The sequence below is a fragment of the Pieris brassicae genome, chromosome 8 (assembly GCF_905147105.1).
Source record: "Pieris brassicae chromosome 8, ilPieBrab1.1, whole genome shotgun sequence".
Taxonomy (NCBI): Eukaryota; Metazoa; Arthropoda; class Insecta; order Lepidoptera; family Pieridae; genus Pieris; species Pieris brassicae.
This window is the reverse complement of record NC_059672.1, coordinates 12,841,640-12,858,488: the sequence shown is the minus strand read 5'-3', so window position 1 is coordinate 12,858,488 and position 16,849 is coordinate 12,841,640. Positions and strand designations below refer to the sequence as shown.

The following is a 16,849-nucleotide window of genomic DNA, read 5'->3' as shown; positions in this document are numbered from 1 at the left end:
ATAAAGAAGAAAACTTAATTTTAAGGATTATAATAATGTTTTTGTTCATTAACCTATCATTCTTAGGTTTTCATACTATAAAGATGGGAATTAACTATGAACAAATTCTTCTATATAAACCATTTATTTTTATAACAATAATCTTCTTACACATGAATAAAAAATAATTCTTATTTACAGAGAATTCTTAGTAAACATCTTTTCATGGGTGAGATGAGTGATCATATCAAGAGCCCACTTAGGTTGATCTCCAGGCACCATGTGGCCTGCATCTCGAATCATTAATTCCACCAGCTTCCCTGCTTGCTTTACATAACCAGCCAACTCACCATCAACCTTCCATTGATACCTTTTAGCAGTCTTATAATCTTCTGCACCAGTAAAATTGAGATTTCTTAAGTAATTAAGAGTATTTGGGTAGGCAACAATAATATCAATTTGTCCATTGTAAACAACAACATAGTAATGATCAAGTAATTCAGAGATCCATGGAGCTACGGATTGCATTATATCTGCTTTCAAGTGATCTTCAACCTCTTTTCCATCGTTAAATGGTAGGGCACCAACATGAATTTCCTTGCGAACAGAAGATTTCTGCAACATTGGTCCAAAATCCAACTTTGTGAAATAATCTTTTGTGTGTAAAAAGTTAAAATAAAACTCAAATCCTGTCATGTTGTAAAACAAACTTTTACCATCAGTTAAATCTCCATTTAACAAAGTATCAAATGCCTCAAAGGCAGGAATCCATTTCTTGTCTTTAATTAGAGTGATGACTTTGTCTTCATACTCAGCAAATACATTAGCTTGGTTCCAATCTAACAAACCAATTTGATATAAATATTTACTGTACAACAATTGATGCTCAGGGTCACTCAGGCCATTTCCTATAGCAATAGCCTTAAGATTAATTTTTAATTGCGCATTAGGGTTTTTTTTATGAATAGTGTAAGCCAAAGATGGGACATATTTACCAGCATAGGACTCTCCAGTTATAAAGAATTTGTTTTTCTGCAGTTCTGGAAAGAGCTGAAAGAACTGTATGAGAGTATTATACAGGTCCTCACCAACTTGAGTCTGGTTTGTACAATAGCCTTTAGGATCCTTTGTAAAGCTGAAGCCAGTGCCAACAGGATTATCTATATAGATGATGTGGTGACTAAGAGCCCAGTTATATTTACGTCTTTCAAATTTACCATCTCTAACTCTTAGTGGGCCATTTTCAGTAAAAAGTCCAAAAAGGGAGGAGGCTCCGGGACCGCCTTGCAGCCAGACGATAACTGGCGCATCCTTATTATTTGGTACCATGGCTGGGAAGTACCAGAAAAATTGATTTGAATCATATTTCTTGTTGACAGTAAAGAATCCAGAATAACTCTTGATACGTAAAGCTTCTGTGAATTCAACTCGAGCGAGTCGTCGACCTTCCGTTATGTTGCCACTTTCAACATACTGCGTCAAAAACAATGGTGATCCAGGATCTCCACCATCTGGTTCTGTGAGATTTAGTTTTGGATACCGATAAAACATACACTGCACTGATAAAGCTTGAATTATCATTAAAAGCCACAAAAAAGACATCTTGCGACTACCGAATACAGGCACTAATCATATAGTTCTGCATACAGCATAAATATGTAAATTAAAGTATTAAAGCGGAACAATTAAAAAGATAATAAAATTTAAATTTCGTAAATGCCAAATACTTCGTAACGGTTTTGCGATAAGAAAGCATGCAAAATATGGCACATTCACACATTTAATGAACTTGTTATCTCTTTAATGTCAAAGGCTATGAAAATACCTATTAAAACTTGTAGTAGGATAGCAACAGTAAACAGGGACTCCACTCTGCATTAGTAGGAATTAAAAGTACTAAATAGGCACTGCCAGTGTCCACTATGCAGCTCAAAGAGTTACAATTCATAGACTATATTGTAACATAAGATGTACCCTATACAATTTATATTATTGTCATAAAATTTTGAAATAAGTCTGTTTTACCCTGTATTTTATGGGCCAGTGCCCACTGCCCCATAAAATACCCTACGACATTATTATGACGACACGACAAATAAGGTTGCTATAAATTGATACAAAGCGCTTCCATAGTACAGCCTAAGGCTGTATAAAAGATTTGTAATAGGTATTGGATTATTTTGACAAAACTCAAAACAATAAGCAGCTCGAACTGCACTTCAGGCCATCAGCATGATTGAAGATTACATTTAAAAAAAATAGCGAGTAAAGGGCGCTTGAAGCACTTTTTGTAGTTGTAGTTATTTAACTATAACCACGATATGATGATTTTTTTAAATATAAGGGAATGAATCGAAAAAGTCAATTAAATTTTTGACCCTTTGAATAAGCAAACCTGTACCTACATGTTTTGTATTTTACAAAGACTAGGAAGTAAGACATTGACATTTCGGTACAGAAATGTGAAATAAAAAAATACAACTTTGCAATACTACTAACTACTTTAAACACTAACGTTTCCTATAGCTTTTCCAATTCACTTTTTTAGTACTAGTTAAGTCTTGGAACTAAAAAGAAAAGCTGCGTAAAATTTACGATGGCCTGTTCAGTATGTTTGTTTACATACTTAACTGTTTTACTATTTTGTAATGTAGAAAGTTCATTTTTTCCATATGTTTATCCTAGAATAAATTTACAATCAAAAATGAATAAGATTTCTGGTGATGCCTTAATACTTACCCCTTATTTAGAGCGACAGGAAATTGATTTAGCACGGAATCTCTCCTATGTTCAACTCACAGAGAAAATGGGCTTCACGAGTTATGCCGGTTTCTTTACCGTCAATAAGAAATATAATTCAAATTTATATTTTTGGTACTTTCCTGCTTTTAATAAAAATAAAGCAGCACCTGTCGTTCTGTGGCTGCAGGGAGGTCCTGGAGGCAGTTCACTGTTTGGACTATTCACTGAAAATGGACCCATAATTGCCAAAAAAGGAGGCTTCGCTCGAAGAAAATATCACTGGGCTATGGAAAACCATTTAATTTATATTGACAACCCAGTGGGAACAGGATTTAGTTTCACAAATGACAGTGAAGGATATTGTGAAGATGAAGCATGTATTGCTAAAGGGCTCTATGAGAGTTTGCAACAATTCTTTACTTTATTCCCAAAATTGTTTAATAATGACTTTTATATTACTGGAGAATCATATGGCGGAAAATATATACCATCATTAGGGCTATATATACATCAAAGAAACATAGTTTCAAAACAAAAGATTAATTTAAAAGGAATGGCATTGGGCAATGCTTATTGTGACCCAATTAATCAAATAGACTATGGAAGTTATCTGTATCAACATGGCTTGATTGATGCAAATCAGCAGAATGTATTTTATCAAATGCAATCAAACATAACTAAGGAGATAAAGAATCGGAATTGGCTCAATGCTGGCATTCTCATGGATCAATTAATGGATGGAGACATCTCAAACTTTTCATACTTTAAAAACTTCACAGGTTTTCAAACATATTACAATTTCTTGATGATTAACAATGAAATAGATATACCTGTGTTTAAGGACCTTCTTAACAATGATAAAGTAAGAAATAGCATTCACGTAGGCAACCTGCCATTTCATGATGGAAAGGAAGTTGAAATTTCTCTGGCATCTGATATTTTGCAATCAGTAACAGCTGAAATATCACAACTTTTATCACATTACAAGATGTTATTCTATAATGGACAATTAGACATTATTGTTGCTTATCCCTTAACAGAAAACTTCTTGCAACATTTAGATTTTTCTGCTTCAAAAGAATATAAAACAGCTGTAAAGAAAATCTGGAGAGTTGGAGATGATATTGCAGGTTATTATAAAAAAGCAGGAAATTTGACAGAAGTTTTAGTAAGAAATGCAGGACATATGGTGCCAGGTGACCAACCAAAGTGGGCATTTGACCTTATATCTCGATTTATAAAAAACAAACTATAAAACTATTCCTATTATTATTATTTAAATTCCAGAGGATAACCCTCTTTAATAAAGCCAATAATTATCAATAAAATTTTATATTATGAAAAAATTGTGTTATGTTTTATAAAATAACATAAATCAATGAAATTTTCTGGATGGTTAGATACACTTAGAAGATACAACAACATGTTGACACCTAAATTGTGAAGTCAAGAACTTAACAGTATTTTCTCAAGAAGGTGAAGAATCCACAGTGTCAAGTATGTATAAAATAAAAGGAAAAGACAAGGTTTAATACAAATTTAATCATATTTCCTTAAAATTACACATTAAAAATAAATAACGATTCCACTAGATAATTGAAACATTCAGTCCATTTCAAACATACCACTCAATAATTATTTACAATGTCAATTCTACTTATTTTATTCTTGATTCATTTAATCACCTGCAATTTAAAATATTTAATATTGGAATAAAATTTATCAATACCAAATATAAAAAAAATGCTTTTTCACAAATTCTAAAGTGCTAAGTTACTAAATATTTTCCATTCTGGTGCATTTTTCGGTAACAAAGTTTGTGCATTACAAAATACTTTTAAGCTACTCTACAACTTGTTTTATCTAAAACGATGTGATGTTTTATTGCTATGGTTACTTGCTTGGATAAAAAATATTTACAGAATATATTCCAGGTGGGTCAAATTATAATACAGGGACAAAAACCAAAATGGTGGTCTTAAAATGTTTGAATTTACATGACACAGTCAGGAATCAGGGTAACTTTGAATGTCAGCCAGGAAAATTATCTATTATAAAAATACTACACTACTACTAGGCTAGTAATGCGGTAAGAGCATCGAGAAACTGTGTCCTTTGACTCACAGGCAGTACAAGAATAGAAGTGTCAACATAGTCTAAGATAACGGTGGCCCCACTCTTCTGCGCTGCTTGTTCAAAAGCTGCCCCAAATAAGCTAGAATATGAAAATTCAATAAAATAATGTTCATTTTATGTGTACAATTTTAAAATAATTTATCAAGAGCTATTTGTAGATGACATAAAAGATCTTGTTGTAAAAAGAAATATGTAATTAATAAGATTTCAATATAAATACTTATGTGGCTCCTCGTCATATCTTGGGGGTAGTCCAAGAAGCAGACACTGCCCATTGGGCAGAGGGGAACTTGCTACTAATGGTCTAGATCCGGTTGTAGCTGATGCAATCCATCGAGCTGCTTCACCCAGCCATAGTGGACCCTTGACCATAGCAGATTCTGAAGTACCCTGCAGCAAATAATCTGTGGTAAAATCTTGAGGGAATGTTCTTAAAATATTTACTTATTTAGAATCGAAATATAATAGAATGTTTATACTTAGACATTAATTTTCCTTTAACAAAAAATGCATGAAAATACTATTTATATTTAGAAGACATTTATGCATATTAAGAATAAGTCAGCTGATATGTTCAAAATTTGGCATGTTACCTCTTGAACTATAAAGTAGTTGAAAGGTCCAGCCAATAGAAGTCCTCGAGATGAAAGTATGGAATGAGCTAGTCGGGCCACAGCCTCCAAGGCCTTTCTCGCAGCTGATACTCCTGAACAAAAATAGTATGTTTTGTATAATTATCTGCCAATTGAAAAATTTATATAGTTGATGTATGGAAAGTTTACAAGCGGAACATAACCGGAACCTTAAACACAAAGCAATTTGACACATTGAATTGCCAATCGAATTTATTATATTATTTGCCGTTAAAACTTTATTAAATTTAGAACTCAAGCTATCCAAATATTGCACAGATGTGCAATTAGTAATTATACTTATTTTTTACTACATTTCAAGTAAAATCGGTCTAGTTATTTTGATCAAAACCAGCAAATATTTAAGAAAAACACTTTTTGAACGGATTAAAGCTATGTATTATTATTAAAACTTATAGTTATTTACATAATTCTAAATTTTAAAATAAAAAGTCTTTTTCTTAATGTGTAAAAGCTATTTTAACAAAAGACATTACTACACCAAATATTTTTTCTACCTTGCTTCAGAGATTCATTCTCTCCGCTGACTTGAAGGACTGACAGCGCCTTTTGAAAGCCTTCTGCTTTTGGTATTGTCTCCTGAAATATTATATACATAATATATATGATACATACCACCGACAGTCAGTAAACAAAGAAAAACAGTGAAAGTTAAAAAAAGAACTAATTAACGGATGTACTATTCGCATCCGGCTTTAAAGATCTAGCGGGAATTAGGACTCCTCCTATGAAAGTTCAAAACGCTAAGACACGAGTCACTGTCTTAAACCCAAAAATTCTTGACATATGGTAGGCTTACCTGCTCCAAGCCTTATAGTCTTGGAGTAATGACTCGAAGTTCGAAGTTGTTATTACAAAGTTCTAAACGATTGTAAAGTTGATTTTAATTGGACTGCTATATACTTGAACGATTTTAATCAAGAATTGTATTTTTGTGCTTTAGCAATACTTTTTTAATAAACGAAGAAGTCAAATGACGTTAACGAACGTTCTTTATGTGTTTGCACTAGTTTTCTTCAATTTCCCTCATACCCTGAGGTTAAATATAAATTTTTAGGTTGATAATGCAGATATATTAAAATATAGTAGGACAGAAGTTGACTGTAATCACCTCATATCATGGTGACATTTAAAGTAGCAGTGTATTAACCTTTAAATAAAAATATGAACCTTCGAAAAATATGAAGGAGCGGGCAGCTAATAGTTAACTTAATACTATAAGTAGAACTCTACACTTGTCGATATAAAAAATCTTACGTGTTCTATTAACGCCATGATAGCATACACAGTGTCCAATGCCGCCAATGGTTGGGCATGGGGCTTCTGTAGTAAGAAGGTGGCACGAGTAGGGACGGGTAACTTGTGCTTAGGCGCAGCTGTCTCCAGAGCTGTTAGAAGACAGCGACGAAGTTCCACGTCCATAGAACGGTAGGCTTGGCGTGCTTGCTGGAGGGGAAACCTGAAATACATTAATAATCTTCAGCACATATTCACCAACGCTTAAACAGTTACGCAAGTTCCTATTTACATACTAATGACACACCACTTAGAAAAATACTTGAGAAACTCATGTTAAAAAAGGCAAATAACCAAAGGAACCATCGAAGTACGATTGCTATCCTTATTCTATAGAATCGTTATTATAGTAAAACAAATTACTGAGTGCTTAAATGATAAAATGCTTATATTGCATCTTTCTAGATATGACAAAGGCTTTTGACTTGGTATGTTTTGAAAGACTTTAAAATGCTACGGAATAAGAGGTAATGCTTATAAATGGGTGATAAGTTACCTTGAAAATAGAATGCAATATGTGGAAATAACAAAGATTTGTAAACTAGAACAAAAACCCTGTAGATCCAATTTTAAGAAAAATTAGTACGGAATATCCCAAGGCAGTATGCCTTGGGATATTCCGTACTAATTTTTCCCCACTACTCTTAGAAAGCTAACAAACATAAATGACCTCCCAGATGATATACACCAGAACTGTACACTATTTTCTGATGACACTACACTTATAATAAAAAGTAAATACGAACAAGACTTAAAAAACAACTTAATGAAATCCCTAGATGACGCCATCAACTGGTTGAATTCAAATAAGCATGACCAAAACTAACATAATCCGTTTTCAGACCTACAACTCAAAAACACAAATAGACTTACAATACAAAAACAATAAACTAGAAATAATGAATGTGTATTTTTAGGTATAACGCTAGATACATTTTGTAGTTGGAAAGCACACATTGAAAAGTTACAGAACAAAATAGACAGTTTCGTTTTGTGTTGCTAAGAGAAACAGTTAACCATGATACGGTATTGGCTGCTTATCATGCATATGTTTCATCATCATTGATATAGAATTATAGTTTGGGAAATTCATTTGAAGTAGATAGGGTTTTTAAGGCTCAAAATTGTATCTCTTCCCTGTATTAATATTTTAGAAATGTCCTTATTCATGCACAGAAACATACATATTTTTAAGTCAAATGTAGAAGTCGAAGTAAGAAGTAGACATGGGGAGAAATTGGCTGTGCCAAAAATCTGGAACTATTTAGGGAAAACACTTTTTGTATGGCTATTAATGTTTACAATAATTTACTAAAAGAATTAAAAGATCTTCCAACTATGTGTATTACTTTTGGAAAAAATGTGTTATTCAATAAATGATTATTTGCGTGAGACACTGTAGTTAATATAGATTTAATAACATTTGATATGATATGTACGATACAAATAATATAAGAATTGACCAAAAAATGTAAAAACTCCTTTAAAGACAAATTTGCGCGCCATTGTCTTTGGCAGAATATGCGAACATACTATTGTACCACTTTTTTGTAACATATTCTCGCGATAAATTATTATTATTATAAAAAAAGAAACCTGCAAACAGTGGCGTAACAATAGGTTGGCAGGGCTGGCAAAATACCACGGGCCCCTGCCCAAGAGGCCGCGAGCTCAAAAAATTGTTATTTTTATTTTATTGTAAATGTATGCAGGTTTGCTCACGTTTCCTTCACCGAAAAGCTAGCCAATAGATGATGAATACATTCAGATATTATGTTCTATGGATTGATGCAATACGCATTGGGCTAGAATGGGGACTACAGATCATTCCCTCTCGCCTAAGAGAGGAGATTATTGTGACATTAGTGGGACATATACAACGTGTAATTGACTACGCTGAAAATCTCGAAGTTTATTAAAATTAAACTGAGTACAACGTGACGATTTTGGGGCCCCAGCTGGTACAGTTACGCAACTGCCTGCAAATTAGGAATATTGCAATTTAACTCTTTACCCAGTCAATTGTCCTCATAATAGATAAATATTTCATATAATTTTGAAACTTGTATAGACCAGCATCAATTTACACGATATGCAGAACTACCGCTTAAGGACTCTTTTATGTTTTACTATTAACGAACTCTAGTCTAAAAAAGCTTATGCCATTGCAATCCTATCAAAGTCAAACAAGAATCAAGGCTAAAGTTATATTCTTTAACTTACCCCATATCGGCTAATAACTGTCTTAAGCGACTAGCTCCCGAACTCGCATGTAACTTTAACTTAGGGGCAAAGCACGAAGCATGACTTAAAGCTCCTTCCACCGACCACCAACGGTATAGAGGGAGCCACGCGTCTTTTTCTACTACTACGTGTGCTGTCTGTAAATAAATATGTTTTTAAAACAGAGTTCCCGAAAAATATTTGCTTAAATCATGTTGTTCAACACATGTACTAATTTTAAAATCTAAAAAAAATACTAAGGTGGTCTTGTATTTTTAGTAGCATTACTTACATTTAAGATAGTATGAATTAAAACAACGCGTATTCTAAATTATAAATGCATCAAATCTACTTAAAAGCTATCAAATATTTTTTTTAAATAATCAAGTCAATATCTACTTGAGAAACTTTTTAGAAAATAAACTGAAGTATTGGTCCTTCGGTCCAGATAGAATGCTTACCGTACTATGTCTTTGGGTATGCAAACAGCGGTTTAGAGGTTCGGCGTCAAGCAAACACTGTGCGGGTGGTCTTAGATGCAGAGCCGAATGAGTAGCGCAACCGACCGCACCCGCCCATAAGGCTGATGCATTACACCGTGACGCTCGCACTGCCAGTTCTAAGGCTATACATGCACTCTGAAAAATAAACCAAAACTCGATAAACAATCTTTAAAGAGAACGCTTAAATATAACACTGTTATGTTATTACAGTTCGACAATCACCTTGATAGTTTATATAAAAAATTAAGTCAATCATGTGGATAAATAAAATGTCGCGTGACCAAAACTTCTGCTGAATTGTTTGGAGTAACCGGTGCTATATTGAAAAATTATAGTATGCCAAGGTCGGGGATGTAGGAAAAATTACAAAATCTGGAACTTCAAATCTGTCGCGTGAGTTGTGGGGTTAAACTCAACATACTTTGCCGGGAGCTGAAGCGTTTGACTGAGCATTTGAAAACATTTCTACTTGGACAACTGGTAACGCGAAATCTCTTAGGAAAGTTGGTAATATTTTTCTACGAGGCATCATGTGGCTCCCCAACTAGGCGGTCACGTGTGGCCCGCGACATAAAGTACCAGTTTGCTGGGAGCAGAAATATTTGACTATGGCAGGTGTCGAGATAATGCCATACAGTCCTCACCTGGAGCCCCGCGACTTTAATTTATTTCCAAGAACTGAAGATAAAATTCGAGGTATTCGCTTTACGAGCCCTGAAAGCGTACTATTTTTCTCAGTGGTTCCATCGAATGCGACGATGTGTAGAGAGGAATGGAGATTACTTCGAAAAAAAAAAAAGTATTGGCAACTTTCTTCATTATGCCGTTCATTTTCTAAACATTTAGAAAATGAACAGTGTAATACACTGAAAATGTTAATGTTAGTATTTAATATTTTATTAATTATTATTCTTATTAAAATAAGTAATATCTTACAGGTTTCCCATAGTAGGAGAATTGTGTGTAATTAAACATAAGAGTATGTCTCTTCTCTTCCCATGCCTTTCTCTCTCTTCGACGTTCCACTACCGCCTCTAATCTCTCTGCACCCTGAAGGTTTTCATCAGGCAACTGAAAGAATACAATCATAATAATAATCGCCTCTGGTGTTTTTCTTGACAGGAAATTATCATTTCCTATACACATAACTATCATATTATCAATAAAGCATACAGAAATCTTGGTAGTGTCTTACGAGTTAGTAGTTACAGGATATCGATTGGCAAAAATATTATACCATTAGTAAGTATGAAATATTTTAAAGAACAGCACAGTTGGGACCTTAATTAAAGTTATAACTGTGCATATTACGTAAATTGATAGTATCGAGAAAGAAAACATTTATATTTAAAACCGAACAAAAGAACGCGTCACACTACCGTCATGTAGACTCCTTAATCCACACTCATCATAATGAAAACTGTGCTGTAATTAGATTACAAAGAACATACAGCAGACTTACATAAAAGCCGTACTAGGTGTACGGCTTTTATTTTTTTGACGAAACAATGTTTTAAAGACTATCGTGGGCAAAAAAAAAGAGAAGACAAATGTGGAAAAATAAGTAGAACTTAATCTTTTAATATACATAGTCCAGCCATAAGTTTTGTTACAAATGAAAATGCATTTTTTAATGAAGTAATGTAATACACATTATTAAAATTTATACATACTTACTTGAACTATAAAGCGACTAAAATCTTGTCAGGAAAGAGAAGTCAGGGTAAAAAGCCTCTGAGATCAAAAGATGGTCAGCTTATCGCAATCAGAAGGGCAACCACGATGCTGGCGTGAACACTTTGAGGAAACCCTTCGTCCCACAGAATTAGCCACGCATGGTGCCATGCAAGACACGTTTCCACCAGCCAGGCCACTAGACATCGATATCGAACTACCTACGAGCGAGAGCGGTCAAGGGTCTCTAGTAAAGCACCAGGGCTTGACTTAATAGCTGCAGAAATGTTAAAAGCGGATTTGGCTACTACCGTCGACACGCTGACACTTTTGATTGGCAAACTCTGGACCATCGAGAAGCTTCCGGAGGACTGGAATAGAGGCCTTCTTATTACTGTGCCCAAAAAAGGTGATGAATTGGGTAGACTTGGGTTGAAAAGGTGTAGAATTATCTTGGACAGATTGTCTGCAGGACATCACTTCACGCATTGCCAAGGTCCGAGCAACCTTTGCACAACTTCGGCCTGTATGGCAGTCACGTCACGTCGTTGACGCGTCGAATCAAGGTAAAAATATTCGGATCCAACGTCAAATCTGTCCTGCTCTATGGGTGTGACGTGGAAGGTCACCAAAGACATCTCGCACCGACTCCAAGTCTTCATACACTCAGAAGGGATCACAATCATATTCCCAAGCAGACGCAGAAGCAGAAGCGCCAGGCTTGATTTGAATCCGCAAGGAAAGCGGAAGTGTGGCCGTCCAAACAAACCTGGCGCCGAACAGTTGAGGACGAGGCAAATAGAGCCGGAGAGACTTGGAGCGAGGTGAAACACGAGGCTCAAGACCAAACGCGATGGAGAATCACTGTGTACGCCATCTGCCCCATCAAGGGGTTATAGGACTTTAAGTCAATACCTACATTTATCAGTTTCAGTAAAAAAAAAAAAATATTCTATTCTAAATGGCCACCTTTGGCTTAATTACAGGCGTTTTATCCGATTGGCCACGAATCTATAGATTTACGCACGTTTTCCACGGAAAATTTCGCCACTGCGTGCTGCAAAGACTTTTTTTAAGAGACTCATTGTCACCGCGTCGTTTAGAGCAGACTATATCCTCTGAAACTGCCCATAAGGTAGTAAGTAAGTTGTAAGGTTGAGGTCTGGTTTATATGAGCGCCAGTCTTCAGAACTGATAAAGTCCGGAACGTCGGTTTCAAGTCAGACTTGGATGGTTCGTGCATTGTGACGATGTGCAAAATCCTACTGGAAAATCCAATCCAAGGTATATTTTTTTTAAATGTACTTATTTCTGAGAGGTTTCACAACATGATCCAAGACTGTATCTTGATACGCTTTGGCTGAAGTTTTCACTCCTTTCTCACAAAAATGAAGTTTTGTGACTCCTTGATAAGACACGCCCCACCAAACCATCACTGACGCAGGATGACCACGTTGTACCTTTCCGACCACTTGAGTGGCTTCTTTAGAATAGTGAGCGTACACTTTATCATTTTGCTTATTGTAGTGTTCTCCAACCATGAAATTTTTTATCATCGGCAAAGAGTATAATTCTGTGCTTTTCACCTGCGTATCGCGACAGAAAGCGTTTTGATGGGACCACTATCTTAAATTGTAAAGATTGATGTATGGCATGTAATGCATATCGACGATAAGCACCGGGGTTCAGGTCTTGTAACTGTTGATGGTACGATATACGAAAATACGGCCATACGAGATTTGGTAGCAAGCTTTTGAAGCGTCTGGAATATGACCGACGGCTCCATACCCACTTTGTGCAAGGCGATCACTGCAATCCTGTTTTCTTCATATGGGGTTTTAAAGAAAATAGGATTGTAATTGCAGCAGTGTAATTCATATTGTAATTCGAAAATAAACACGAAAAAATATGTGAAATGTCGCTACATCGAAAGAAGTTTTTAAAATAATATATGTGCTCCAAATTCTAAATAATTAAAAGTTAAAAGGCCAGACTAGTTATATTTAATGTTACAAAGTAAAAATCTGTAAAGTCACAATTCAATTTAAATTGTAAGGTGTCAAAAATTATGGACGGAAAAATTTGATCATAAATAAATAAATAAATTTAATTATACACAAATAATACTCTTTACTAATAAGTTGAATACTGAACCAGTCCACAATTTGATACAGCAAGAATAAATGTATCTGTATTAATGTTAACTAATTAAGTTGCCTTTTGTATATAGAAAACAAAAATTTATGGATTTCTTTTACATTTTCGTTAAAATCTCAATATGACAATAATAATTAAATAGCACTACAACAATCCTACAAGGGGTGTATTTCCAGATTGCATCTGTTTCTTTGATCATTTGTTAATAAAGAAATAGATCCTAAGCCTTCTTATGCCTTTAGGGTCTAACCATCATCATAGGAGTCTAATGTGCATTTAGAAAGTACCCATTGATGTCTAAACTTGATTTGAACTCGCAACCTCAGGGTTGAAAGTTGCTTTATGGGAAAAACTACTTTAAAACAATTTAAGATACACACCTCTTCATCTTCATCTTCTCTGAATATGTCATCAAAATTTGGAATGTTTTCTTCATCATCTTTGTAAACTATCCGCACCTAAAATGTTATAAATTGTAAACAATAAAAAACAAAAACTGTACTAATATAGGCATAATCTTAAAAAAGCACAATACATAAAAATTACACAGCTATCTATGTGCACAGAATCTGATAAATTGACTGGTAATTATCTCATACATAACCATGAACAAAAAAATATGATGTATTTGTTACTATCATATTTAAATATTAACCTCAGGGACTGCAAGTTGCAGAAAAAGTTGCTGTCTGTTTCACAGACCATATTCAGAAATAGAAAGCCAGGTAACAGTTTTCAATACATTTGATCCAAGGAATGTTATATTTATTTTAAATCTTATGTTTTACCAATCATACCATGCCAGAGAAACAACATAAATAAATAAGCTCTTTTGTTTTCTTATACTATATATAATAATAAATCACAAACCTGTCCATCACTATATACATTGCAAATATCCGTAGGTTTATGGGAGTCTAATACAAAAAACACAACATCTTCTTCTGGTTGAAGTATGTCAACTAAGTCTATAGTGCCGCCACAGTTCACTAGGACAACATACTTGATCTCTTCATTATTATCGTCATACGCAGTCTTTAACTCGGAAATACCACCAATTGGCACTAGTGTGTAGGAGATATTATCACATTTAAATAAATCCTGCAGTATCTTGCACGCACAAACTGCATCCACATCATAATGGACTAGCAATAAGACACGCTGAAATAGTATAAGAAATTATAATCGTTAGGCTACTATCAGCTACTACCTGTTGTGGAGCTACCATCAGTCATGATAAAATTTAAGTCTATTAATTTCTAATTTTATACAATTTTTATTCGATAGCAACTAATTTGATATACTAAAAAATATCTATAGTTTTCGATTAGCAGCATTAAAAGTCCAGACTACAAATAATTAAATTTGAAATAAATAAGACCACTTACATTTCCAAGAAGCAAATTGTAGAAATCATTTTTGATATCTTCCACGAACATTTTATATCCTCCGTGGAAGAGATAAATATCATGAAAACATTTTTAAAACAAATAGCGTGACAAAAATCGTAGTTAACCAAGCACCTGTTAACTTTTCTATAGACTTTTGCTAACATTTATCTGACAAGGGAAAAAAGTAAAAACAAATGACAATGACATCAAAAAACTTTTCGCGCCAAAATAACGAATGAAACGTAACATTTTTTTTAAAGATTTTATGACCTGGTGACGAGACCTTTAAGCCAAGTCTTATTTTTGGACACTAATTCTCACCTATTTTTTTTAAAGCTTCACATGTTTATTCTACCACTACTACCACACGTTACACTTGCTTTTTAAATCATACACACCGTATTTTTAACGTATTTATTTAAAACTTTTTGGTTTTGTGCCAATCACACAAGTGGCGGCGGCCGGCGGAAGAGATCACTAACTTCCATTATTTGACTTGCCAATAATACAGACTATGAACAATTTTCATTTGGGTTTGACAGTACAGAATTTAAATATTGTTTAATGGGCCCGGGCCGATGCTTTTACGGTCGCATGCCGATTCCCAGCACGACATGCTTGCATTGCATGGTAGTACAGGTGCAGACCTACTCTACCACATCCTTCTGATTGTAGGGTGGCGTGGTCTTAAGGGAAGCGTAAGTCGCTGAGATCCCCAAGGCAAGTTTGGTGAACTGAAACCATCAAGTAAACCATTGCAGGAAGGGAGAGGTCATGTCCTTGCAAGTTCATCGTGCAAGAAGATAGGACGGTGGACAGTAAATTGCCTCGCGCGTGTTTGTGTCGCGTACGGGTATACGGGGGATGAAGGGGTCCTGGTGATTGAGTGTAACAGTGTACCGGAAACAGCTGTGCGCTGCACACAACTCACCTCTTCAGTCCGGATTTCTTCACACGGGAGGCCATGGATTAGCGAGAGTCGAGGTGTGGAGGTGGGGCCGTCGGCGCGGCACGGGACTCGGGGTGAGTTTTCGTCATCGCTCATGCGAACAGCTCCGTACTTCCTTGCAGCGTGCTAACGCCTGCCTACGCGCTGGCTCTATACCGAAGAAGTAGTGCTGGTGTTGCTTGCTGAGGAAGAGACTTCCCCGGCTTGAAGGCTCCGTGGCGACACCTCCGTAAGTAACCTACATAATAATACCCAAAAATGTACCATCATTACTAGTAAACGAACTATGTTCAAGGGACCTCACAGCTTTTTTAGGTTACCCAGGAACGAGCTTCCAATTTAATAAGCTTTATTTCTCAAATTCATAAAGTTTATATCTCAAGATAATAAAGTATATATCTCAAGTTAATAAAGTTAATATGTCAATTTAATAAAATTAATATCTCTAGTAAATAAAGTTTATATCTCAAGTTAGTAATGTTTATATGTCAAGTTAATAATGTTTATATCTCAATTTAATAAGTTTACATCTCTAGTTAATGATGTTTATATCTCAAGTTAATAAAGTTTATTGCTCAAGTTATAATAATAATAATAAGCCTTTATTCCACATCTTTGACATACATTTGATTAAAATAAAAAAGATAAATTTATAGTTTTACTAAAATGCGGCCCCTGTCCGGGAGAACGCCTCCTCCAACTTTTTCCACCCTAATTTATTTTTTGCCATCGTCATCCAATTTCTGCAAGCTACCCTCTCGATCCCGTCGGCCCATCGCTCTATTGGTCTTCCTTTCTTCCTTTTTCCTTTCGGACCCGTCCATTCGGTTACTGCTCTAGACCATCTGTAATCTGTACAACGGGCTACGTGGCCTGCCCATCTCCATTTAAGTTTAAGGGCATATTGCTCAGCATCAATAATATTGTTTTTTCTGCGAATATTTTCACTTTTATGTTTGTCGCGTAATTTAATTCCGAGAATACTCCATTCTATCGCACGTTGGCACGAACGTATTTTGGCTTTTGTTTTGTTTTTGAAAATCCAAGTTTGTGCTCCATATGTAAGACTTATTTGGTAGCTTACCTTTGAGGATTTCTTTTAAGCTCCAAAACTTCTTCCAAGTTGTGGTGACGCGGCGCTCCAGT

At 35.0% G+C, this 16,849-nt stretch overlaps 3 protein-coding genes across 3 annotated transcripts; 1 reads left to right on the top strand and 2 right to left on the bottom strand.

Moving 5' to 3' along the window:
• Nucleotides 1-114: 114 nt before the first annotated feature.
• LOC123713040 (venom serine carboxypeptidase) lies at nt 115-1,912 on the bottom strand. Its single transcript, XM_045666522.1, has one exon. It carries the CDS (start codon nt 1,579-1,581, stop codon nt 175-177), a length of 1,407 nt encoding a protein of 468 aa, XP_045522478.1. The 5' UTR covers nt 1,582-1,912; the 3' UTR covers nt 115-174.
• A 379-nt stretch (nt 1,913-2,291) lies between these two features.
• On the top strand, nt 2,292-4,061 carry LOC123713090 (venom serine carboxypeptidase-like). The gene has a single exon (XM_045666590.1). It carries the CDS (start codon nt 2,576-2,578, stop codon nt 3,974-3,976), a length of 1,401 nt encoding a protein of 466 aa, XP_045522546.1. The 5' UTR covers nt 2,292-2,575; the 3' UTR covers nt 3,977-4,061.
• A 73-nt stretch (nt 4,062-4,134) lies between these two features.
• LOC123713089 (cell division control protein 45 homolog) lies at nt 4,135-15,205 on the bottom strand. Its single transcript, XM_045666589.1, has 11 exons — nt 14,752-15,205; nt 14,234-14,524; nt 13,744-13,821; nt 10,469-10,603; nt 9,491-9,667; nt 9,030-9,187; nt 6,768-6,969; nt 6,008-6,089; nt 5,451-5,563; nt 5,078-5,247; nt 4,135-4,936 (listed from the first exon to the last, which is right to left on the bottom strand). Exons 1-11 carry the CDS (start codon nt 14,800-14,802, stop codon nt 4,795-4,797), a joined length of 1,599 nt encoding a protein of 532 aa, XP_045522545.1. The 5' UTR covers nt 14,803-15,205; the 3' UTR covers nt 4,135-4,794.
• Nucleotides 15,206-16,849: the final 1,644 nt, after the last annotated feature.

Coding starts and splice junctions, on each gene's coding strand:
- LOC123713040 (XM_045666522.1), bottom strand. CDS start 1,581: ATGTCTTTTTTGTGGCTTTTAATGATAATTCAAGCTTTATCAGTGCAG.
- LOC123713090 (XM_045666590.1), top strand. CDS start 2,576: ATGGCCTGTTCAGTATGTTTGTTTACATACTTAACTGTTTTACTATTT.
- LOC123713089 (XM_045666589.1), bottom strand. CDS start 14,802: ATGTTCGTGGAAGATATCAAAAATGATTTCTACAATTTGCTTCTTGGA. Junction 10,604..13,743: donor GAGAAGATGAAGATGAAGAG/GTGTGTATCTTA, acceptor GTATTCTTTCAG/TTGCCTGATGAAAACCTTCA. Junction 6,970..9,029: donor CAGTTATTAGCCGATATGGG/GTAAGTTAAAGA, acceptor AATGTATTTCAG/GTTTCCCCTCCAGCAAGCAC.